The sequence below is a fragment of the Anopheles stephensi genome, chromosome 3, assembly GCF_013141755.1.
Source record: "Anopheles stephensi strain Indian chromosome 3, UCI_ANSTEP_V1.0, whole genome shotgun sequence".
Lineage (NCBI taxonomy): Eukaryota > Metazoa > Arthropoda > Insecta > Diptera > Culicidae > Anopheles > Anopheles stephensi.
In genome coordinates, this window is record NC_050203.1 from 76142391 (window position 1) to 76166953 (window position 24563).

Consider the following 24563-nt stretch of genomic DNA (forward strand, 5'->3'; position numbering starts at 1 on the left):
GGAACGGTGTATATTAGAGATGTAACCTCCGCAAAGCAGAATTGCTTGCTCGAACTTGTTTTAAAGTTTGACCTTAAAGGTTACGTTTCTTCCAACGAAAAGTCCAATGTCCGTTCGTTCGGGGAGATTTTGACGGCTCCGTACCGTTGCGTCAATGTTGTGATGATGTTGTCTAACCGGGCAGACAGGCGGTAGCAGCAGATGAGTTATTTTGTCAATTCCCGGCCAATGGTTTTGTTTGAAGTTACCAAGGGAACCCACAATTGTTGGCCCAAATTTCGGTCAAAGTTTGTCCATTGCTCGGCGAATGCTTTTCTGGCACTTTGAACTGGGACTGTGAACCCCTGGAGGGACGGCGAACCCCAAGCAAACACCATTGACACAGTTTCCCTGGTAAAGTTTTGGCCCTCCTCTTGGTGTGTTTACCCGGTGTGGTTGAGAACAGTCCTCAGACGCAATTTAATGTGTCCCTCCTTTCGTTTGGCTTTGTTTTCCGAAGAAAAGCAGACAATCGCGGCCGGACAATTCGGTGTTTGTCTGTTGATCGATTTATAACAAACAGAGTCGTAGTCTTTGTTCGTTGTTTTGGGCAGGAAAAGAAATGTCTGCCGCCTGTCAAATGGTATGCGCATAGAAATGGACAAAATATGTTAAATCCCATTGTACATGCGGTTTGTTTGTCTTGGTTTTGCGAGCTGCCAGTGATTTTTCCGTCGCAAAGGCTGACGGGAACTCGACCTTCTTTCCGTTCGTTCGACCAGAGTTCGAATCGATAGTCAGAGTGGATATGCAAAGCAAATGGCAAGACATGCCAGACCGTCAGGAAATGAACCGCAATATGCGATCAACCAACAGGTTGGAGCGTAAAAAAAGGGCGTGGAAGTTATGGATAAAATACTACTTGTACTGCTTGGGACCTTTGGGAGCAACTGAGTACAGGGCGTGAAGTACTCCGGGAGGCGTTCGGTGGGTGTGGTCGAATTTATGTTATAGCTCCTCACTAAGCATTCGATAGTGAATTTATGTTCACGCGAAGTTCATTTATCGCTGACTGTGTGTCGCCGTGACCCACTCTTTTTCTTCGGGCTCTCAGGCTCCTGGATATTCCAAGTCTTGCTAATCAAAGTGCAGATAAGTCTCACAGCGACCGCAAAGATTGTAACCTAAAAAGGGACAAATAGAAAGTGATTGAAAATGATATGTCCAGAGTATGACGATGTGGTCAAGAAAGGAAATGATTGGCGCGCGAAGAAAACTAGAAGCGTTCTCCAATTACCCCACATTCACCAGCAAACCCGTACGTCAACGGGCGTGTGTGCAAAGTGTAAAGCGAATAATTTGTGACAACTTCCTGGGTTTGTCCTGCTCTGGTGGTCCGTTCCATGTGTCGGCGGTGCCGTTCGGGATTCGAGATGCCTTAACTGTGGATTAAGGGTTGTTTATCCGATCGAACAACAACAACTGTCACTGGTCTCTCTGTGCACCCGCACCAAACGTCTAAAGAAATATCTATGTCGCGCATTGTCCCGGACTCGGGGGGTATGTATGTGTCCAGAATATGTTCGTTGGAACCGCACTGCAACGATCCCAATGGGCCCTCGTACGCCTAGAAGCACTTACGATTGCGTGGTGTAGAAGAAAGTACAGCACGTCCACTGGCGTGTCATTCGTGTTTCTTTCGGGCTAGCCGACGACTGTCATAAATGTCCCGCCAGGCTTCCTTCTGGATTTCCGTCAGCTAAATGTGGAGCAAGATTTATGTCGAGCTACGACTTTCACGCTAGTTACCGACGAAACAAGGGACTCACTCTTCGATCAGTACGCTTGATCCCGCTGGGGGAGTGTGGTCCAGAATTCGCAACTTGCCATCGAAGTTATTGAACAAAACTCTGGAGAAAGTAAACGTCGGAGTTCTACGGATTTGATCCCAATTTTTGTTTGTACTGGAGATCATTCCTGGGCAAGATGTATGTTGTGTAACGTACAGGCAGGAAACCTTGTTAGGACACATTTAACTCCAAAATTGTTCCTATTGCTCCAGAAAACAACCAACAATGGACAGCTTCCATTGTGGATGATTTATGTGCTGGTGGTGCTTCATGCACCATGTACGCAAGGGCTGAAAAATGAACATCGATTTTCCAGACCTCAATCGAGACACCGAAGGGTAGTATGTCTGCAGGGGGGAGCGTTTAGTCACGGGGTTGCGTGTGTCGAACGATTCAACCGAAGAAACCTTGGTCAGAAAAGGAAATGAAAACCCTTTTCCCTTATGCGAACCACCACACAAACCTTTAGCCTGAGAGCTAAGTTGCTGCTGCTGCTAAGTTGATTTATCTTCCCTTAATAAGTCTACGGTGGTTATAGGTTTTTCTACTACGAGACGTTTATAAATGGGCGTCCATCGCGGGCCCATTGGGATGGAATTGAATTTGGTAGTAAATTATAGTTTTCCCATGGTCATTTAGTAGCGGTACGGCATAACGTCGGACACACCACACCGTTCGCTTCGGTTCGTTCATAATGAAATTTGGATCAGTTAATTTCGTTTTAACCTAGATGCTCCTTTAGTTGATCGATTCGATTACATTTTTTTTTGTAGCATACAGCAAAACAAAACCCTGGCATCATAATATGTCTTCTGCTGCATCTCATATGGGCAGCTAGCTCTCCAGTCACTTGCTCTAGTGAAGTCCCGCGGGAAGCAAAAGTTCTCACGCAGACTCAGTCACCTCACCTTTGGCCTCGTAGCGTCGTAGCGTGTGTTAAGTCATGCGCAAATGGCGACCGGGCATAAATCAAACGTGTGGTTGTTCCCTGCGATCGGTTGTTTTCCATTTCCCGCTTAGCGACCGGTGTCCGGCTAATGCACGGCTAGTGCCTCAAGTAGTGTCGTCGTCGTTTTTCATACGATCGAGGTACTATTACGGGGTCGAAGTTAGTGCACACAGCTAAAGAGATTGTTGTTGGTGATGTGCATCACTGTTGGGAAAATCTACCAGGGATGTCTGCCCATAACGAGTTGGCGTGAAAATCCGAAAAAGCCCTTAATCCAGCTACGGCCACAAGGGCAAGCGGGTTCCGTTCGTTCTCTCCATTAGCTCTCGACAGAAGACGTTGCTGGCTTTGTTTGTATCTCTCGCCTAAATGGGGTCCATTATTCATGGTTTCTTGGGACGCTAACGACCCTGTCAACTTTTCACTTTTGGGGGATTTTTCTTGTGTTTGCATTTTCACTACGTTTTCTATCCACATTCTGGTGACGTTACATGGCAATGGAAAGTGAAAGAGATTTTTTTTTCTGGGAATAGTTCATGCCTGTGAGCTGAGTAGCTTCTGAGCAATTTATAGTATAAACCTTATTTTCTGGCCTAATCCCCTTCGATCCTTAGTTTTTGGGATTGAAGTTGGTGTAATTAAATTTAAATTAATTTAAAGTGAAGTAATCTTCAAGGACTAGTACCTTTAATCACTTAAAATAGTTCAGAATATCTCATTAATTGAAATTATAGCATCTTGAGAATTTATAGCAAAGTTCATAAGGCTCTATCTCATGAGCCAACTCCAAACGAACTAATCAATAACGATCAGTCAAATGCTATACGGTGGCCTGAGAAATTTCCACCCGGAAGCAAAAAGCGCGTACAGCCCCCAAAACAATCTGCATACGGGTAGCATTATTGACTTTCTTTTCGCGAAACACATTGCCCGGAAAGCCAAAACGCCCGCCCCAGCAGGGAGAACTAACTAAACCCTCCCATATTGGTTGGTACAAATCGCGCAATGGACAACAAACCGACCGCTTCTTGATTTAGTGCGTTTTTCCCCATACCGACAGCGAGAGTTTCCCCCTGTTGCGAATGGTCGGAAGATTACATCTTGATCGCCGGTCCGATCGACGACGGCGGTGCCCACCGTACCGTGGCTTTATTGCACCGTTTATGCAATATCGCTTGCCGTGAGAGACGGAGGTCGCACGGTTCACCTTTTTAGATTCTAATAGATTTTCACCCGTGTTTACTTAAGCCTTGCAGAAGGGCGGAAGGAGTGCATGCGGGAGGCTTTGTTTCATGCCGAGGACACACGTTCGCACACAAACACAGAGCAAAACAGAGCCCCACAGAGAAGAGATAAAATCATCATTTATGCCCTTTAGATTATCGCGCGGTGGCTTCGGGGGTCTTTTTTTTCTCTGGCCGCTGTGTGTTCATACATTTTCCACGGTGTACGGCACGGCCACGCTTGTTGGCACGATGTGTGTGGGTACCGATGAGAGTCCCGGTGCAATAAAGTAGTTGAAATTTTTGGTTCGGCAAGAGCATCCGGGCCGGAGAGAGGCCTCCAAGAAAGGCGAACGACTCGGAACCTGGGATGAACCTTTCGTTGTTCTTCCCACTCGTACGGTGGGATGTGCCGCCCTGGAAGGTACACAAAAACAAAGCAAAGTACTGCAGCCTGTGTTCAGCAGGCAGGTCTGGTAAGACACAGGCTAGTCAGAAGGTTAGAAGTCAGGGCAGTAGTTGAATAATTAATTTTATTGCTGTTTTGTGAGCGGGCATGTGCACCCTTTCGCGGTTCGTGCTTCTGCGGTGCAAGATTGCTTTCACGACTTCCGCGGTAAACGTGCGAGCGCGCGCCGACTTTCTTCTGGCTGTTTGTTGAGCGAACGGACGACTTCCACGGAGGACTACCTAACGGGGAGATGTGCCCTTTCAACCTCTGGCACGTCGGTCGGGTTGGTAATTAATTAAGAGGAGGCTAAACGGGATCTTTTTCTTCAGAAGGATAGATACAATTTTAAGCAGATGTAAGAGGGATTTTTTGCAAGAATGGAGCCAGGGCATCTATACCTACCACAAGCTCCCAAGGTAACTTCAACAGGTTTCTAATCGCGGCAAATCTCCCACTGAGCATTAGTCACCGATAATGACGTCAATCACGGAATCGAAAGATCGTGCCCCGGGAGCCCAACTCCTGGTTTATTATTTGTGTGCCGTATCGACCATGGGGTGTGCATAATTGCGCGATTCTGCTTCCGGGCCAGCTGCTGCTCCTTCAGCAGTTTGTTCCCCAGTTGCACTCATTGCACAAGTCGATCCCGAATCCGAACACCCCTCGGCGGGCAGTAGACCTCTGACAATCGAACGGTGTTGTGACTCTCATTAAAGCTGTGTTATTATTCCGCCGAGCCTTCAGGTGTTGCTGGTTGGTTCTGTTGCAATCGAAAGGAGTATGATTCTGGTGTGAAATCACACTGCTGCGGGGGAAAAACTCGTGTTGGGAGAGGTTGGACACGTTTGGGATATACCCTCACCTTCATGCTCCAATGGGATGGGATTCGAGCGCAACTTGGCGAAGTAAAACATATTATTAAAAAAACCACCACCTCCCGTCGAATGTGTCGAACAGGCTTAGATCACCGATATATCGAGGCAGAAGCAGCCCGCAGGCACAAGCACAAGCATCATCATCATTGTTGAGGTTGAGGCTCTTACGTGTGCCAATTCGATTGGAATGGTTTGAAAACTAAGGTTTGGTCTTGGAGGTGTGACCTTCCGTGTGTGTGAATGGTTCTCCAAGCCTGGAGGAGGAGTTTGTGTGGTGTTCGCTGGGCCAGTAGGCCATTCATGTGATGCTACGTGTGATTAGCACACACACACACACACACACACTCATGACGTGAAAACACTTTTAATCCGCGAGTTAAGATATAGCTCCAGGCAAGCGGTCAACATTTGGCCTCAATTTTGAAAGAACCTGGAAAGAACTGCCATCCGTTACCTAACAGGAGAAAAAGCGTTTGCTCTCTGCTGCTTTGTTTTGTGATGATTAGTTTGTGTGTTGTTGGAGTAGTATACACACTCGACAGGCAATTTTAATGATTGCCTTCGATTTTAACCCTTCAACTTCAACGGGAGTTAGTTGATGAATAATGTCGTCCCATTATTCAATTATTTCTTGAGTTTGAAACCAAAGGCGTCCCGCACCAATCCGATGCCTATTTTCGGTTGGTACACATTCGTGTGCAGTGCGAGTTCATTATGCAAGAGATATTTTTGCATGGGACGTAATCATATGTTTTTCATTTCTTTTTATTTGATAATTTCACTTCACGAACGTGTACAGCGCAGGGTTGTCAAACTAGGTTTGGGTGATGGTGAAGAAGTCATGGGGAAATTAGTTCGGCGAAGCTAAGGGAAGCTAACATTGCATATGAAGTGATTCTTCCTACTCTGGTTTTGGTCTAAAAATAATAAAAAATAAAGCTAAGTGACGGACTCATTTTATTAAGAGTAATACGATGAATTTTGGCTTCTGCCAGAATTGAAGACAATTTTATCTGTAATTCTGGTTAAACCTTAAGCAGTTAGACCATTTAATTATTTGATTATTTTTAAGATAAATTTAGTTCACCTGAAGTATTTTTCATTAGATCGTTTTGATTCCTTTTTTGGAAATAAAGGGGATTGTTCTGAGAAATGAATCTGTATTTTTAATGTTTTATCGCTTGTCCTTTTTTTGGCGATGCATCATATTTATTTTCATATATTTTAGCTTGTTGCTTGGAAATTTTAAAACAACTTGTGTTCATACTTCGTTGCAATAATTTCTCATATGCGTATGTCAATTTTATTGCCTTTTTATTCCATACACCTCATATGCGTTTGACACCTCTGGCCTGAACAGCGAGCTAGCGCTTCCATATGATTTCCATATTATAACACATTTCCATACCTTTCGCGAGCCCATCGTTTCGTGAACTGTCACCGCCGCCGGGCACGCTGTGAGTTGTTGTGTTATGGAAATTATTCAATTATTGATTTGATGTTTCGTCGCCCGTCTGGCTGGGAAAGACAGCAACCAGAACGAACAAACACTAAACCAACGTCAAGGGTAAGAGAGTCAATCCAATTACAACGAACTTGTCGTGTGGTTAGTTTCAGTTTTCCCTTTTTCCACTGGTGGTTTCCACTCGGATCGGATGGGGAAGTTGGATAAGGAGCGTAACCTAAAACGTGGCCTCAAAGTATGTGAGTGAAATTTTTCGTCAAACCAACCAAACCAAACCTTCCGGCTGTTGTAACTGTTTGAATAGTTGATGGAATCGATTTGCGATGCAAAATCACCATTCATCTTTCGATCGGTCGGATCAGCGATGGAAAGTAAAGTTTGTTTTGATGAAGCGTCGCGCGCCGTTGTGGGTTTTTATGTTTTGTGCAAAACGAATCAATCAAGAGCCTTTCGGTAACAAGAGGTGATTTTTGAACGGATACACTGAAGAGATCGGTCCAAGTGTGAAAGTGATCCTTTCTATCACTTGAATGTTTCCTTCTTACCAAGAAGAGAGCCAGTAGAATAGGCGTCAATGAGCGGCGTCAAGACGTGTTACTGGCAAACATGAAGCCGGAATTCAAGCACGAGATGGTTACGGATTTCTATTTACTATTTGTTGTTTTGGTTCGTGCGATGATTGAATTGTGTACTGTTGGCGAAAGTATGCCGGAAATCATTGACAGAATCATAACAAAATCGGTGGATCAGATGTTCAATAGTTGTTACGTTTCGAGATGCAAAAGATCCGATAGCGAATCCCACATTCACTTCAAGCTCTAGGATCCGCTTATTGCACCAATCAAAGCTTTGCCAGTTTTTTACCTCAATATTGGAATTAAAATATATCGATGAGACACCTTACCCTGTCTAGCCCCAACGCTTGTAAAGAGATTGGAATAATGTTATGTTGTACCATCCCACACGGCGTTGCAGCTTAAGCTCCCTTTCGAACATGATTCCGAAGGATCAACCCACAGAAATAGTAGCGAGATGTAATGCTGCTACTGGGTGCGCACAGTCACTACAACTACTACCTTGTCCCTTGTTTTTCCTCGTCTAATACCGAAGCCGAGGATGTGGGAGGTTCCATTACACGACCCCCCGCTCATAAGAGCTCCCTCAACCTGATCCGAACGGTTGAGCGCATGTAAAAGTTCATGTCTGTGGTTTTTTTTCTCTGCTGCATAGATACTTGAGTAGTTGACTTTTTATCGCACTATCTTCCACCAGGTCGATAGTGTACGCCATAAGGTATTATCTCGATGTACAGCGATACTACAGTGTGTAGCATAATTATGCGATTGCTTAGTTGGAAGCATGATGGTTTGGCTACCTCTCGGGTAAAGTGAACGAACGATTTGTCGTATAGAATTTCATAATTGGCGAAAAATCAACCCCGTCCCCTGTGTGAAGATGTAAATTAAAATGCCTTTCTCCCTTAAAGGGTTTGCCACACTACTGATAGGATCATTTCTGCGTCGATTTTTTCCCTCGCGCATATGAACGCCTTCCAGCGGCTGCACCATCTCCTCTATGGAGATGTTTCGTAAATTTACACCTCATACACGGCGAGTTTGTGTTCGCCCACCCGTTTTTGTGTTTTCCTTCCCGCCGATCGATTAACGGTGATAGTAACAGTTTGAGCTGTGGAGCTGTGGTAGCCATCCCGAAAAGAACCCAGAAGCTGTTTCCTGCTGCAGCACAAGCAGCCGTGCTCTACAGCTCAGGATAGTTTTCCGCACAAAGTACGTGTTACTGTAGGGATGTACACAGACACACACACACTTCCGTGGGATGATGATGGTTTCGAGATCGCACGTTTCGAAGCGTGCGGGTTATGTTACGTGGTTCTTTGGAGTTGTTTTTGCTTCGAGAAGAGAGACCTTTAGCCCGCGCGTATTCCGATCGGTAGTGTAGTGTTGGCTGCCGGCGGCACCCAAAACCACGTAGATCGAATGGTGCGATCGATGAGCAGCACGATGAATGGTTGTGGCTGTGAGCGCAAAATATGTTATGGTTTTTCGCACGTCGTCCATCAACACGAGCTTCGACTTCCGGCTGCTTACCCCCGATTTTCCTCCATCTAGCTCAAAGTCTTTCCAGTGGATGGTTAAGAGGATGTGCTTCGGGTTGGATGGTTGGAAATCGATAGTTGAAGATTGTGTACGATGGTAAAAGGAAATAGATTCGTATTGATCGATGAGTTATTCGTTAAACCTATCCCCCGGGTGTGTGAAGCTGTGTTCGACATGAACAACCAAAGCCACACTACCGTTTCCTTGTGAACCACCTTTAGCTAATGTGCGTTTTCTTCTTTCGTTTTAGGTAAGCATCTTTCACGTCAGGCGGCATATCGCTTGAAGAACTCTTCAGCTAAGGCTAATTTAAAGGAATCATAATGGTAGTAAGTCTTTAAAAAATAGTTGCGCAACTCAGCACCAGCACCACCAGTAAGTGTCTTTAAAATGGGGAACTAATTTTCCTTCCCCAGGGTGAGATAATTGATAATGAATTGGAGTAAAACGTTTCATGAAATGTTTTATCCCCCTTGTAACTAATTTTTCTCGCTGCGTATCGATCGTTTTACAATTTCGGAACGCTAGTGTGCGAAAAATTAAAGGGAAAATCAGGGAAATTGCAAATGGATGGATGTGTTTCGAGCGTCGGGATCGTATGATTATGATGCAATAACCGTTCACGAAACCCGAACATCGGATGATACTTGTAGGAATGATTATTTTGCACCCAATCATTACCATAATTTAGCCACCCTTTTGTTGCTTTTTTTTTTGTTTTCCTTCCGGTGCGAGGAAAATTCGACAAAATCGAGGAACTGTAAAATAACAGTTTTTAAGGCGCGAAAAAACCCCGTATGCGAAAATCTCCTCAAAAAACCGAACCCCCCCATGTTGGCGATGATGCAACGCGCGTCTATTTGATGTTTTCGGCTCCCCAAAAACGGAAAACCATTTCCCAAACATCCGAATGGCGGCTCTCGTGTGTGTGTGTGCGATGACGATGATGATGCGTCTTTTAGCGTATTAGGTGATAATTATAATTTGGAATTGTTTTCAACAATTTGACGCACGAATGATCGGCTTCGGTTTTCGGCGGGGTGGGTGGATTTCGATTGCCGGCATCGGTTACGCAATGGGGAGGAGGGTTGCCATCGATGGTGGTGATTGCGAGATTTTCCGAACAGGAAAATAATACCTAAAGAGAAAAAATGCAAGCGGGTGTGTGTGTGCGTGCGAGTTCCCATCTAAATCTAAAATAAAAAGTAAACTTTCCTTTTTCGTGGTGTGAGAGGTGATGCGGTGTTGTTTTGGCAGATTACCGTTTGCGATGGGCTGCGATGGGTGACGCGCCATACGTTTATTTAATTAAATGTTTATGCAATGCTTGCAATGTTTGTGGGAAGATGAGCCTTTTTTTAGATGCTTGTTTTGTTGGCCAACCAGGTGATGAAGATGTTGATGGGAAAATAGACACTTCTTGCATGGATTTACTCGTTCTTTGTGGGTTTGGGTGTGATTTACATGAGTTGTGTCATTCGTTGAGGGTGTTTTGGTTAGATTTTATAAACCTGTTTCTTTATTATCCTTGAGAGATGATAATGATCCACCTGTTCGGAATGAAAAGTATGTTGAAACTATTTTAAACAAATTTATTTTGTCTCAAGCAATGAAAGTTTTCTCAACCCATGTGTTTGGGTTCTCTTAAGGCATATTGGATATTTATTTTATATAAAAAAATCAAGGTTAAAAGTATTTATATAGTAACAGTATAGTAATAGTGATGTTAGAAAACTTTATCCCTGTACTGATATTATTAGCCTGAGAATACTGAGCTAATAGTTTAAAACAGTCTCGGCACTCAAACCGTGAAAATGTGGCTTTGAAGCTTAATATTGTAGAACAGCTTAAGTGACGAAATGTTGACATATCGGAGCGATGGCCACATTTAATCATTTAACAACTGAAATTATTGTTATTTTTAATCATTGTGAAACATTTTTGATAAATACAATATTTTTGATTAAATTTGACCTAGAACAACAAAATAAGCTCAAGTGTTCAGGTGTTTTCTACTTTTACTTTTATCGAAAAATTTGATTTAATTTTGACAGATAAATCTCTGAATTCAAAGTATGTTTGGCTACAATTGCCTTATCTGAATATCACCCTACCCCATTCAAAGGCGATCAGACACAAGATCGCAATTTAATTTCCCTCGTGAACATCCCATCCATTTCAGCAGATGATTGCTTCGGAAAATCTTCACATTGAACGAACCGAAACATCGATCCTACTATGTATCTTATCAGATGCAGCCTCCCTATTTGTGTGTAAACACACGAGAGAGTGAGAAACAAAAAAAAACACGCGTGCTGTTGTGTTGTTGTTATGCATGATCACTTCATTGACTTTTCGGAATCGTCAGGAAAGCACCGACAACAAACGGCAGGAGCAGTGTGTAAAACCCAAGCGCACGTGTGCGTGTGTGTTTACCTCACTGTTTATCTTAATTAAAGTACGGAATAAGTAGGTTTTCACACGCAACTTGTGCTGCCCCATTCCCAAACTGACCAGCAACAGGTAGGTCGGCAAGATAATTGTCTCTGTTGTGGCATCTTGCGTAAAGCGCAAGGAGAAAGCGCAATGCGTTGTAGGGCTGTGTACCGTGAGCAAACTCACCCGCCGATCGTATCTGCATCGCAAAAGGGCTTAGCAAAAGGGTGTCGGTACCGTTTTACTTTTCGGCACCGACTGTGCTGTTGTTTTTACACGGAAAAATTTGTGTGTTCTCGCTGTGCGTCGGCCCGTAATGGGTGGACATTTTCACCACTTATCTGACGTTTCGACAATATTTGGTCAGAGAGTTCGGTTGGTGCGCGCGTTCGCAGCTTCCGTTTGTTTGCCCCTTTTTTAATGGTGGAGGAATTTTAATTCCCCCAACGGGGTTTCTGTGGGTTCCGCTCGGGGTTGAAGGCCGATACACACAGGAAGAAAACAGTCATTTACAAGCGTTAAGACAACAGCGAGGCTCCAAAGGGTTCGCTATGTAAGGGCTGTTGTTTTTGACTTTTATCTTGCCCCGTTGACAAGATGGGTGAGCTTTTGATGGGGGAAGCAGTGTCGAAGTGTATTATGCCCTGAGACACCCTTTTGCCGCAGTCGTTGCCAGAGCGACTCTTACCGGCGAAGGGACGCTTTACGCTAAACGGCACACGATTATGAACTCGCCGCAGAGTGTCTGTGTTGCGCTGCATGTGGAAATTATCGATTATTAGCTACGGTGCGCGTAACACTTCGAACCTCCCGAAAGGCAGCGTTTGCCCTTTTCGTTCGTTGAATGGTGGTTGTTGACCAGCAAGCGCTTGCAGAATCCCGTACCCGGGCCCGGATGTACAAGATTGTTTTCTATCTTTCTGCGTTACGTCGATCGTTGATGCTTGGAGGAGTAACAATCCGTAATCGAACGCTCACAGAAAACCGTTCAATGATCGAGAAAATAATTGATCGATCGATTGGGGTGAAAGATTTGAGCGACAACCAAGTGACGAACGGAAATTGGGCAAACGAGCGCCCGTGTCTGTTTGCGTAATATTCCAATTTGATTTGTTCCACAAAATGTTCTCTCCTTCTCCTTGTGACTGTTTCTACGGGGACACTTTTGTTTGTTCGCCAACCTTCCCTGCTTTACATCCCAAAACTTATGATTCGTCATTGTCGGGCAAATAATTGGCCTCGAACGGCAGAATGCGCGACTGCGCACGTGACGTATGACTTCCTCGTTCGCTTCTTTTCCATTCCGCTGAGGACGATCATCTGATTGTTTCACGATTGCATAACGCACCCCAACTCCCGGTTTATCAGTGTCTTTGGTGTTGAAACCCCAGGGGAAAAGAAATTATGAGCGAACGGGCGTGATTAATGGGACGCGACGTGAATTTATTTCACCAAGTGGAAGTGAATGAAAATGGGGGGAAAAAAGGCCCGGCAAAGGGTTGGTGGTGCGACGTGGTCAGCGCATTTCCGTGTCTTGCTGGGACGTGGTGCAATATGCATCTTTTGCTTGCATTTGTTCCGCTGCGCTGGAGATATTGTTTTCATTACGAAATAAGAGGCAAGGGCACGTTTGTAGCTAGGAGGGAAAAAAAAGCTGCATTAAAACGGAGAAAATAAGAATCAAAAATTGCAAAAGTGAATCAAAAGTATGAAAAAGGAAATAGAGGTGTTAAAGGAATAAAACATGAACAACAAGATCAAAATAATGCAATAGAAAAGCAAATCTGAAATAAAACGAAAAACAAACAAGTAAAAAAAGAAGAATAAAACACACGAAAGGTAATAAGAGTAAAAATATTAAAAAAAGAACAAACAAAAATGCAAAATCAACAACAAAAATCATTGCAATGCACAACGAGAAACCCTATGAATGATTAAATTCAAGTGAAACATTTCAATTGCCCTGCTTTATGTCACGTCCAAATCGTGCTCCAGATCGTTTCTGTCCGATTGGTTACATTGTACCGTACACAGAATCTATTAAGAGGCTAATGTCTGCTCCACCCTTGGCTGTGGTCACACAAATTAGCACAGGACAGAAAAAAAACCTTAACCAACCCCACCAGTGCTGCCAGTGAATACTCACATCCTCCACAAACTATGTAAAATGTTGCAAATTTGCTTGCCTTTATCCAATCGATCAGTGTGTTTTGCATCAAATCTCGTGCTCGTTACAATCTCGATCACAACGAATGCTGTGCCTCGTGCGAGATGAGGGAACGAAGCCGGAAAATTAGACCAACAGGCACCCACCCCCGGTTACAATGTGCGCGAGGGTGCGCAGAAAAATCTCCAACTGTTTACAATAAATGGTCGAATTGTAAACATAGGCGATTTACAAATTTACATCGAGCACTAAACCGGCACCCCCTTGCTGGATGTGGAACACGGCACCGTCGAACGATTTGCTGGTGCTGGTCAGGCCGCTGTCCAGCTCCACTAGCATATGCCTGTCGGTTGAGTTTCGCCTTGGTTGGTGGCCTTTTCTTGTGGGTTTGGTTTTTTATTTGTTTCCTCTCACTATGCTGTAAACCGTATGCTTTGGCCTGGTGTAAGCAAGCACAAATCGGCATTTATGCTGGTTCAACCCGACAAATGTTATGTTTCCCGCCACACACGTGTGTTACAGTCGGCCGAGAAGGGGGTTTCTTTCCATCATTCCTCCAATGGTAAAATGGTTGGTAAAATGGGTTTTTGTTGGTCTTTGCGCAAAGGGTTTTGATGTTTGCTTTGAACATTAGAGTTCTGGCCGTATGTTGACGCTGTACGCCGCTAGCCGAGCGATAGTACCAGACCAGAAAAAACATCGAAAGGGCATTAAAAATTCTTCGCTTGTAATGCAATCAAAGCGATCAATTCGGTCGTTCAATGTTTTGGTTGCATCATTGCACAGTGGGCTACGGATCGAGAATGGTATTCCAAAATTAATTTTCTTTACATAAATAAATCTACGTTTATCAGCAGATTTGAGTTTAGAAGGGAGAATCATATCAACCTCCGAAATTCATTCAGTTTATAAATGGGCAAGTTCTTGGAATGAGGAAAACAATATAAAATATTGGTTTGTTTCTTAATTTTCCCACTCCCTCTACTCGATCGAATCGGCCGGAACTTCGATCCATTTGCTTTTCTTTGTTAATAATTTATAAATTAATTTACACTAAATAAACCATTTATTTTAAATTGAAAATTTTCTGTAAAATTTTATTCCTATAAGCCTATCCCGTGTGAACTGCACATAGTTATGAAGGACTTTTTTAAAGCATTTGACGATTAAATCAATAATCCATAAATAAGCAATTGAAACTAAAGATAAAAATAATTCAAGAAAATAAAACAATAGCGTCATCTTGTGGAGAGAATTACAAACACATATTATTGGTTGTTAAAGTATCTTCCCAAAAACTCTTTAAAATAAATAAAAATATAGAGATGAAAATCAAACCCACGCCATAAAACATTTCATGGAACAGTAACTTAAACATATAAATTCTTAACTAGACAGAGTATGATCAAATCTGTCTTTCAGACATCACTTTCAACTCCATCTTGATGGGTAAATAAAAAAAGAGTAGAAGATAGACAAGATTGAGAATTTCCAAATTTCTCTTGCTTAAAGCCCTTCGATGTCGAGTGTGGATTAGAGCCCTTCGAAGAGGAAGAAACACATGGGGTGCCATTTCAGACGACAGCAATTTGCTCCAGAAACGCTCGCCAACACATTCAGCACAGACGTGACACGGAAACTTTTTCCGAATCGTAACGACGGCAGGCCCAGTCAAGCCGATTAAGACTTAGGGGAGACTTAGGTCTAGAAGGGTCCCACGAGATGATGTGTAGCGTGTCGAAGTCTTCCTGCTGCTGCTGCTGCTTCTGCAGCCCTGTGATTATTGTTTTCTAATGCACTAGCCTAATGAGTACCTTCTTTTTGCCTTCCCTGCTATTAGTATTAGTTGTAACAGCTCACCGGGTAAAAGCAAAAAGGGCTTGCAATCGATTCGTATCTTCCACGCGAAAGAGTCAGTGGAAGAATGTCACCTACATTTGGTGTGTCATTTGTTTCGCCCTATTCCTGTGACTTGGGTGTACGAGTAAGGTGCTCCGAATTTACCGTTTTGTAGTCGTTTAATTTAATTCCCTCTTTTTTATTGCTTCACGAGACTTCAAGAAGTTCGAAGAGAATGCCGCCATTTTACAACTATCCGCACCCACCCTAAGGGCCTGGACTAACCGTTATGTGACTTTTTTTTCTTTTGGCGTCCTCTATTGATTCTCCATTCCAGAGCGCGATTCTAGAACACGAGTTCGGTTTGGTTTGATTTTACAACACCGACGACCTCCATTCGTCGTCCACTTTGAAGTGGTAGAATGCAGTTTGCTGATGAGTTTACAGGGTAGCGATGTAGTTTTAAAGCTTTATTTTATTGCTTTACACCACAACTCCCAAACGCAGGCCGTCGTAGTAAGTCTCCCCGTAGCGTTGGCTATTTAAATAAAATAACAAAACCATCACCCCATCTCGACGAAATCGCTCGATCGCAATCTTTTCGACTGGTTTTAAGTACCTTGTTAGCTGTCTACTAACTGTCTTGGCTACACTGACACCGCTGGTGCCCTCTTCGGAAATCACTTCCAAAAGCAAAGCCTCCCTGCTGTGATGTATTCACGACTTGTTTTTTTGGGGGGTGGAAGATCGCTTCATCTCATCGCTTGTTCCCAATCTCGGGCCCCCACGGAAACATTTCACTTATTCTCTACGCATCTCTACGCAGGGAACTGCAGCAGCATGAATGGATCACAAGAAAGCAAGGAAAAATAATTTAGTGCACCCTTGCATCAAGAAAATATAGCTCATTTTAGGTCAAAGATCGGACGTCGGTCGGTCTGTGGTGAGGTGTTAAACAAAATAATCTTTCTCCAAACCGCTACCACAGTCGACGACAGTTGACGCAAAGCGGGAAAATCTGACAGAAAACGCCGCTGCTGTACTGTTGTTTCCGTCACGGACAAGCATCAGAGGCTCGGCAGGGGCGCGCAGATCACCTGATGGGCAGTGGATATAAGATTTTCGGTACTAAATGAGCTCACGACGCTCCTAATACCTCCTGCGTCTGGGCAGGTCTGGGAGGTAGATGGAAGTTGATCGGATAAGCGGTACAAATCGCGTGTCTTAATAGGGTTAGCTTTGTCTGTTTTGTAGGTTTCCGCCCCGGGTCTGGGCTGGACTGGTCTGGACCCTCGGAAGGAGATACACTTTCACCAAGATCACTGCTTATTGGCGTGGGAAAATAAGGTGCAGAAGCATGGCCAGTTATGGATCAGAGATGTGATTTATGCATACTCCAAGGGTTCAAGTTCCAAGGGCTTCTGCCACAAAAAGTCTCGTAGTACTAAAGCAAGGAAATAATTGTGCTAAAAGGCAAATAAAGTTTGAAGTAAATTGGCCTCATGTGCGACGCATTATATCATTACTTCATTAAGCGGAATTCCCCCAAAACGGGACATGCGACATGAATAACGCTACCGACCTCTGTCCACCGCGAAGATCTCCACAGACGACGACAGGCACGCTTCGACCCATTTCACCTGTCGAATGCGTGTTTGCGAAGATGTATGGTGGCTGATCCGGTGGCCTTTTTCCCCCCGTTTGGAACCATTATTTTCTGCCAAACGGCGCCGCGACGTTCTTGTCATTTGACGTCTCTGGACAACGGTTTCCATTCGCTTGCGTCATAAACTGAGGTCCCGCTTGGAAGAGTCGGCCCACAGGCAGAAACCATATTTACTCATCCATCCAGCGAACAGCAGCGCCAACTGCACATTTCGTTTCTCCGTCCATCAGACATTCAACTAACTGCAGTGCAATGCCCGCCATACTGTACAATCGACCATTTCCGACGGCAGATTAATGGAGGATCTGTTTGGGCTTCTGGAAACGCCTTAGATTGCTGCTGCTGCTGCACCCTTTGAGTGTATAGAGTTGCAACGACGAAACAGGCAGCATCCATATTGCATTTCTGTGGTGGAAAGATGAGAATGGGGGAGCTGTGTTTATGTCTAAGATGCTGTCACGGAAACTGTATTGCGCATTGAATGGAAATGCCTGGAAGCGCGATTGGGAACGGTTCTTCACGGCATCGTCTATTGCATTGCGGACCAACGGAGCGGTTGGCCCTTCCCAAAAAGTACAACATCATTGAAGAGTTGTTTATGTTGGTGGAGCAAATGGCAAAGGAGATAGAGCAATATGAATAAGGTTCATCAAGAAACAGATAGTCTTCAAGGTTTAATACATTCGACCCAAGGATTTCTATCAAAGCGTCTTCTGTCTCTCTAAAGTTGATATCGCTTCGGTTGCGGCGATCATCGTTCGTGGTGGATGATCGATAAGATATCAGATCCGACTTTTCTTTCTCCCGGGATTAACACAAAATCACGCTCAACTATTTGACTCTACGTCTTTGAACAGTCCGCCGATAGAACTGACCCCTCCTGCTGGGCCGTCCGAACAATGGCGCACAATTAATTGAATAGTAACAATAAACACACCATATCTGATCCATTCTCTTTCACACTATCAAGATCGGTTGGAAAATAAATGGAAGGTACAGAGCAAAACAGTCTCCAGAATCGTCGATTCATTCCCTAAAGGCAACCCTTTAATCCATCCACCGGGGGAGTGCATTTGCTGTGATGGTTGAGAGGTTCCGATTGACTTTGTTGCACTGATCGCACGATTGGTTGATTGTCCATTGCTGCTGCTTGCCAGTAGAATGGGAAGGTGTGAGAGTGTAAGGCATTTATGCAACATTACGACGACTACGGTCCCAAATTAGCTAATCACGAACAAAAGAAGTAATGAAATGTTGAACAAATGGTGCCAAGTTCGGTTGAAAGGGATATAAATGAGTTGAGAAGGTGAAAATGCATTTTCCTCACCTTTGCGAACTGTGTGGCGCTGTTTATGTTGCAGTGAAGAGGATTAGATCTGCTTCGACGCTTTCCCGGTGAGGTTTTCGAGGAGAATGGATGAGTAGGCGATTTTAGAATCTTTATTAATCTTCATTTCTAAGATAAGATCAGAAAAAGAACATTTTTGTGTGCCAATTGCATAACTTTAGGCGTCTAATTCGTTAAACTCGTTCTAAGTTAACTATTTTTGAAAATTTTCTTTGAAGCATGAAATCAGCTTATCAGCAATTGAATTTGATACAAAAAGACATTTAATTTCTCCAAGAACACGATTCGTATTTCGTGTGGCTCGTGCTACAAGAGCGCAATCGTGAGTTGCGCATGAAGCAAACTGCGAGTGAAAGTGGCATTTTATGATGGTTCGCGCAGGCATATTAGGTCCCGGTGAAGATTGCGCTTCTCTCTTAGCACAATGAGCATCGTGCCACAATGCCGCTACTAACGAGCTACCGAGCGTGACTAAATAGTTACCACTGGAGTTGTTCCGAACCAGTCGAAGTCTTCCCTGGTAATGTCAATCGGAAGCTGGTTACCTTACAGAAGCAAGGGAAAATGCATGCTGTCGCAATGGAAGAATTGTTTAGTGCAGAAGTTCAAAGCTTTCAACAGTTCTTGCTCCTAAGAGCATTGCGAAATAACTCCTAAAACTTGGTTGTCTGCGGCAAAAAACCGCACAGATCACCACACCCCAAACAAACAAAAACCACTTTGTCTGCTTACCGCAAAAAAGCCTTACCTTCAAGCCCTAAACACGACTCGTTGATGCACCCGCCGGCAACCGGAGTGGGGGCAATAATGAGAACGAGATGAGATTTAGTTCTACACAGCTTAAACGGGTTACACGGTCTAGCGCTACGCTGGAAATCGATCGTTGTTCGATCACCTTCCTCACCACCACCGAAGGCTTTTCGTGATGTTCGCCGCTTGATTGGCAATCGTTAAGCGCAGCGATTAAATAAAGGTTCACGAATTCCCCACTGTCCCATTCTTGATCCCAAGAGCTCAATCTAGAACTTTGTGTTCTTTGCAGCCAACAGACAAAAATCCATCGCTTGAGGTATTGCACGACAAATTGTTGCAACAAAGCTTCCTTTGTGTCGTACTGCAAGTGACGACGATTTACGATTGAAGATTGGATCGGTGTTTCTGAGCGAAATGTCAGAATAATTAGCTCGAGGATAGGTTCCGCTCTCCGCATCTAGTGCCGTGTGTGTGTGTGTCATTATATGTGACTGCATCGCTTGAAGGAACTGTCGAAGTCAACTTCTCGCCACGTCCAATGTTGCAGTCTGTTTCATGCATCTGAACCGCTCTTTAATAAAGTCCTTGAGCGGTTTACAAGAACTGCAGCTGCTGCTGCAGCAAATGGTTTCGAGCGGGTTCGAGTGAGGTTGCGATTTGCGCTGAAGATCGTGGAGTAACCTTCGAAGAGTTTGTTTGGTTCCGTACGACACGTTCGGGTTTGTGCAACGTTGTTGAATCTGAGGGGGAACCGACAAATAATAATTGCGATGCAGCTGTACCCAGTAAAAGGGGTGTGTGTTTTGGTTCCTTCGGTACGGCAAAAATGCAAACATCAACAAACATGCAATTTTCCAAACCTACTTCAATGCGTCGTTAGTAAGCACTGCAGTAGTAGCACTGCACGTTTAGATGCAATAAGAGAATTCAGGTCAAACTCATATTTATCTTTCCAACGCTGGGGAGAGATATACTTCCTGCCAGTAAATATAGCATCTTTTGGAGATAAATCACGTCGTCTCTAAGAAGGCAACACTTTTGCTGATGTCTGCACGGCACACGTACCCACCAGAAAAGTGCAAACCCTATTGGTTGCATTTTAAAAACGATGACACATCTTTTCCGCTTGGCTGCAAATTCACCCATTCGCGCCGATGTCAAATGTGGTTGCCTTACCGGCCCCGGTAAAGATGGGTAATAAATCAATTCTCTAATTTTCCCACTTTTCACCACCACTTTAAGCAAGGGGAGCGATCCTTCCAAAGGTGAGGGCATACTGTCATCTTTGCCCGTAAGGGTTCCAGCGAAAGGCGACGGAATAAAGGTAGATTAATGTTCGATGACACTCAATTATGCGGAATGTGTGCATGGTGTCATCCGCTTTGGCAAAAGCACCTGAGGCGCACATGGAGTATGGGATGAAGACGTCTCGCACACGAAGGTGTTAATGGAACTTTCGATCGTTTGTCAATGGCGGGGAATGAATTGGCTTGGATGGGACGACGACGACGATGGCCAGGAAGGATGAGAGCTCGAAACTAAACAAACGGTTTTGTCTGTGGCGTGCTGCGGCCACGTGCGCGAGGTGGTAAAATGATTGAAAGCCGTTTAAAAAGGGTTCAAACATTCCGGGCCTCCTAATCCTTCTGTGTTGTTTCGTTGACTGATGACAGAAAGTGGCTAACGAGAGGGATTCAGGGTTTTTCGGGCTGGTGAAGAAAGAGGAAAAGTTCAATTTGCATAATTTTAGGCATTAGAGTTTGATATTCAAATTTATTTCAATTTGGTTTACTTTTCGAGATCTGGACACCAAAAAATGCTCGAAAATTTGAGGATTTATAAATTAATCCAAATATGTATATAATTATTCTTGTAATTATTTTTTGTGTTCCTTTTTAAGTCCTGTCAGAATTACAAATCCAGTTGAATAAATGTTGAGTTTGAACATACAAATCGATTGAAATAGATGTGCCCAAGTGGGATAAATCAACCGATAGAATGACTTGCCTGCTAAAAATAGCCTACTACTGTCCATTGTAATACCAAAATTAGCGTTAAATATGTCTTTTATTATTTTTAGTATGATTATGCAAAAATCTAGTTCAGCTATTTTAGGTCTCACATATGATTAAAATGTTCTAAAAACCTTGGAAAAAAATTAGGAACAATTCTATAAATTCTTCTTCTGCTACTTTGGGCTAACGATCTCTAAGGTCATGCCAACCATTCCTGGCTTGCTAGACCTAATGATACCACGCAGTTGGATAGTCAGTCCTCACTACAGGGGAACGGTCCGGTTGGGATTCGAACCCCGATCCTGCCATATGAAGACCCAATTGACCACTGAATTCAATAAATTGTTTACGTTAAATAAGCAAACATGCATCGTTGGATCAAAGTCTCGATAGTAACCCTGTAAAAACCGAAAACCCCATTGACCGCGGGATTGTGTGGCGTTTCGGCTTCGAACCATTCATCATCCCGCTAATGGTACACTATGGTATGGTAATGCTAAATCCTAAGATAGGGAATTAGCTTTACAAATTGTTGCTCCTGCTCCCTCTCGTCAACTCAAACAATGCGGGAACACTTTGCACCACATAATAATTTGCCGTTTCTAAACGTTTTGTTCAACACGTGTGGTGGTGGTGATGGCTGTGAAGTTGACCTATCTTTTAACCAACCCCTGTGAGGCGTTGAAGAAAGTTGTAGACATAATGCGCTCTTTCCGTACCGTACCCAAACGCATCGCCTCGATGCAACAACATTTAAGACACAGGGGCCATAAAAATAGATGATTCACACTCTCGGGGTGCATCCGTAGTGAGAGGATCATGCTTGAACACTGTGGCGGAGGCGCCCGTGCGCGCTGGGACGTTTCTCGAAGGTCCATAAATTGTACGATTCTGCCAGTTGAACCTCTTGTGACCTCTGTATCCCGCCACCTCGGCAGTGGGATGACTGCTTGCTGAGCAGGGTTTTGTTTTTTAAAACATCTCCTTCAACTGCTTAACCGACGGGATACGGGTGAATCATGAAGCAGCATATTACCTGAAAGCCTCTCCGGTGAAGTGCGAGACAGCACCGAGCCAGATAAAGCGAAACCGATAGCCCTTGGGCGGAAAAATTAGAGACACTCGGTGCCGTAAGCCAATTATGCAAATGCTGCTCGCAAGATAAGATAAACAAACAGAGAAACTTGGTGCTTTGGCGAAACTTGCTCAAACGTATCGTAAGACCCTTCCAAAACAGTGGTAGACTACTGACGTCACGTGCGGCGATAGTGATAGTTTTCTTTCACTCCCTTTCACCCGTAGCGTTTCCTTTTTCTCCTTACGTTGAATTTGATTATGTTCCAAAAATCATTCAACTTTACCCTCAAAGTACACGAGATCTTGTTGCTCGTGTGCGTATCGTACATCGGCTTCAGTCTAGTTCTGTCTGGCTACGAGAGACCTTCAGACATTCCTTGTCGACCAATTTGCTGTTGGTGGATGGTTCGGTCAATGGTTTTGCGTGTAAATGCGGAAGCCAAGTCAGTTTGTCCGTGAAAATCCAAAAATAATCTTCGTCCATTCCTCGGTCCGGTTCCGTGTGGTGGTGATGGTTTCTCGTTGCCTTTGACGACCCATTCCCACCAACAAACTATAGCGTCGTAAACGTGCTCCGTGCGGTGTGAGATGAGTTTGGCTGTGTCACCCACCCCTTGGAAGTGTATGTGGAATGTGTTCGGCATTGGTTCGGAAAAACTTTAGATCGCACCGGCCAAAAACTTCCCGACCGGAGATCTCTGACGTGCCTGCCTGCTGGGCAAAGTGGCTAATTTATAGGGTGTTTATGTTATGCTGTGGTGTGGTGTGAGATTTTGCGATTACCGGCTCGTTCAGGTTCCAATCTCCTGAACCGTTCTTAGCGGAGAGTGCGTTCCAAGCGGGAAAATTTTCGCAATCAAACCCACAAACACACTAATCATGCTGTTGGCACAGCAAAACAGTGGAAGATATACGGTCCGTCGACGATCAGCTGCATCAATATCCTCCCCGCTTCAAGCAGAGCTCGATGTAAGTCGGTTTCTCTGTTTATTTACCAACAATCTGGATCAAGCTGTGCGTGGCCTCGGTGAGAGTAGCGTGCAGGAATGTGGGTGTCTTCAGGTTACAGACTGGCACTTGCTGACGAGGACGCAACTTTCTTGGGGGGGGGGGGGGGGGGGCGAATAATTTAAAAGATCAGAACTTCTGTTTTGATGAACAGATGAAGGAGACGCGTCTGGTCAGACACATATCTTCTGCCGCTGGGGATTATATATCAGCACATTGATTCGGTCGTAAAATTCGTATTGCGTCCACCGTCGACATTCCTGGCGGCGTTTAATGCTTCCGTGGGAGTCCGTCTTTCGTTGCGTCAGGTTCAAATATTTTCCTGCATCTTTCTTCTTTAAAGCAACACACCGAGCAAATATTTAACATTGCTCGAAAAAGTCTTGTTTTAAAGGCAATATCACTCACCAATGAAGAAGCAGATATAATATCATCAAGATAATCGCGTCTTGAACAGCTGAGCTTTTTTTTTTCGACCCTCCCCTGGCGTTGAGTAATCGGTCCAATTTCGGTCTAATGGAGGTGGCCGCACCAGATGGTGTTGATGATGAGGTAAACCAACAAAGGAAGGACGTCTGACTTTAACGTTACAGTTTGTTTTTCTCTCTTTTGGGGGTGGAGGTTTGTCTCGGTTCCTGCTACACTATCAAACGAGAAAAACCACTCGTAAGATAGGCGGAAAGAAATAAATCACACCTGTCAAAAAAAAAACTACAAACGCGCTTCTTTCATCTCGTTAGCTCTCGATCGCCGGAGCTTGTTGTGTTGTTGGAGATGAGCAGGAAAATGTATGTATCGTTGATCATGACTCTTCATAAGCCTGGCAGCCGCGGGAGTTATGATTTCATAAGGCGGAAAAATAATTGTATCGACTTTTATTTTTGTTTTTTCCTTGGAGGATGAATACCTTGTTTGTGATCTTCAACTTCCTGCGTTCCATGATCATCAGCGGAGATGATGTGAAGGCGTGTTACGGCAAATGAGAAAGCCCCGAAACAAGGTCGAAAAAAGCGAGATGGTGAACTGCCGTTTTTTTTTGCGAAGTTGAAAGCAGTACGAATATCTCATTAATACACCCCAATATCCCGCAATGGCGACGATGACTCGCCCCAAAAAAAAAAAAATGTCCCAAACCGTGCAGCAACTTCGATCGGTGGATCTAATTTCTGGTGTGCGAAAAAAGAAAACTCCCGCTTAAGCAGCACGGCAGGGGAGCACAAGAGCATATAACCTAGTTTTCGGACCGTGCTCCAATGCTAATTTATGACCCATGCTGGGCACCAGGCTGGCCTATCTCTCACACCTGCCACCAATTTCTCCAGGACCCCGGTGAGCCTTGGGTGGT

General features: G+C 44.2%; 1 protein-coding gene across 4 annotated transcripts in view; it reads left to right on the forward strand.

Annotated features, from left to right (window-relative positions):
• The window catches only part of LOC118510801 (serine-rich adhesin for platelets), a 172415-nt gene that overhangs the window by 130842 nt on the left and 17010 nt on the right, over positions 1-24563 (forward strand). The window contains exon 1 of one of the 4 annotated variants that reach the window (XM_036053116.1): positions 9218-9238. The exons of 2 other annotated variants lie outside the window; for them this stretch is intronic. In XM_036053116.1, the coding sequence (XP_035909009.1) occupies positions 9233-9238 (6 nt within the window). In that variant the 5' untranslated portion in view covers positions 9218-9232. Of the gene's footprint in view, positions 1-9217; positions 9239-22607; positions 23180-24563 lie in introns of those variants that run through there. One more of the 4 variants, XM_036053115.1, reaches the window with a different exon arrangement.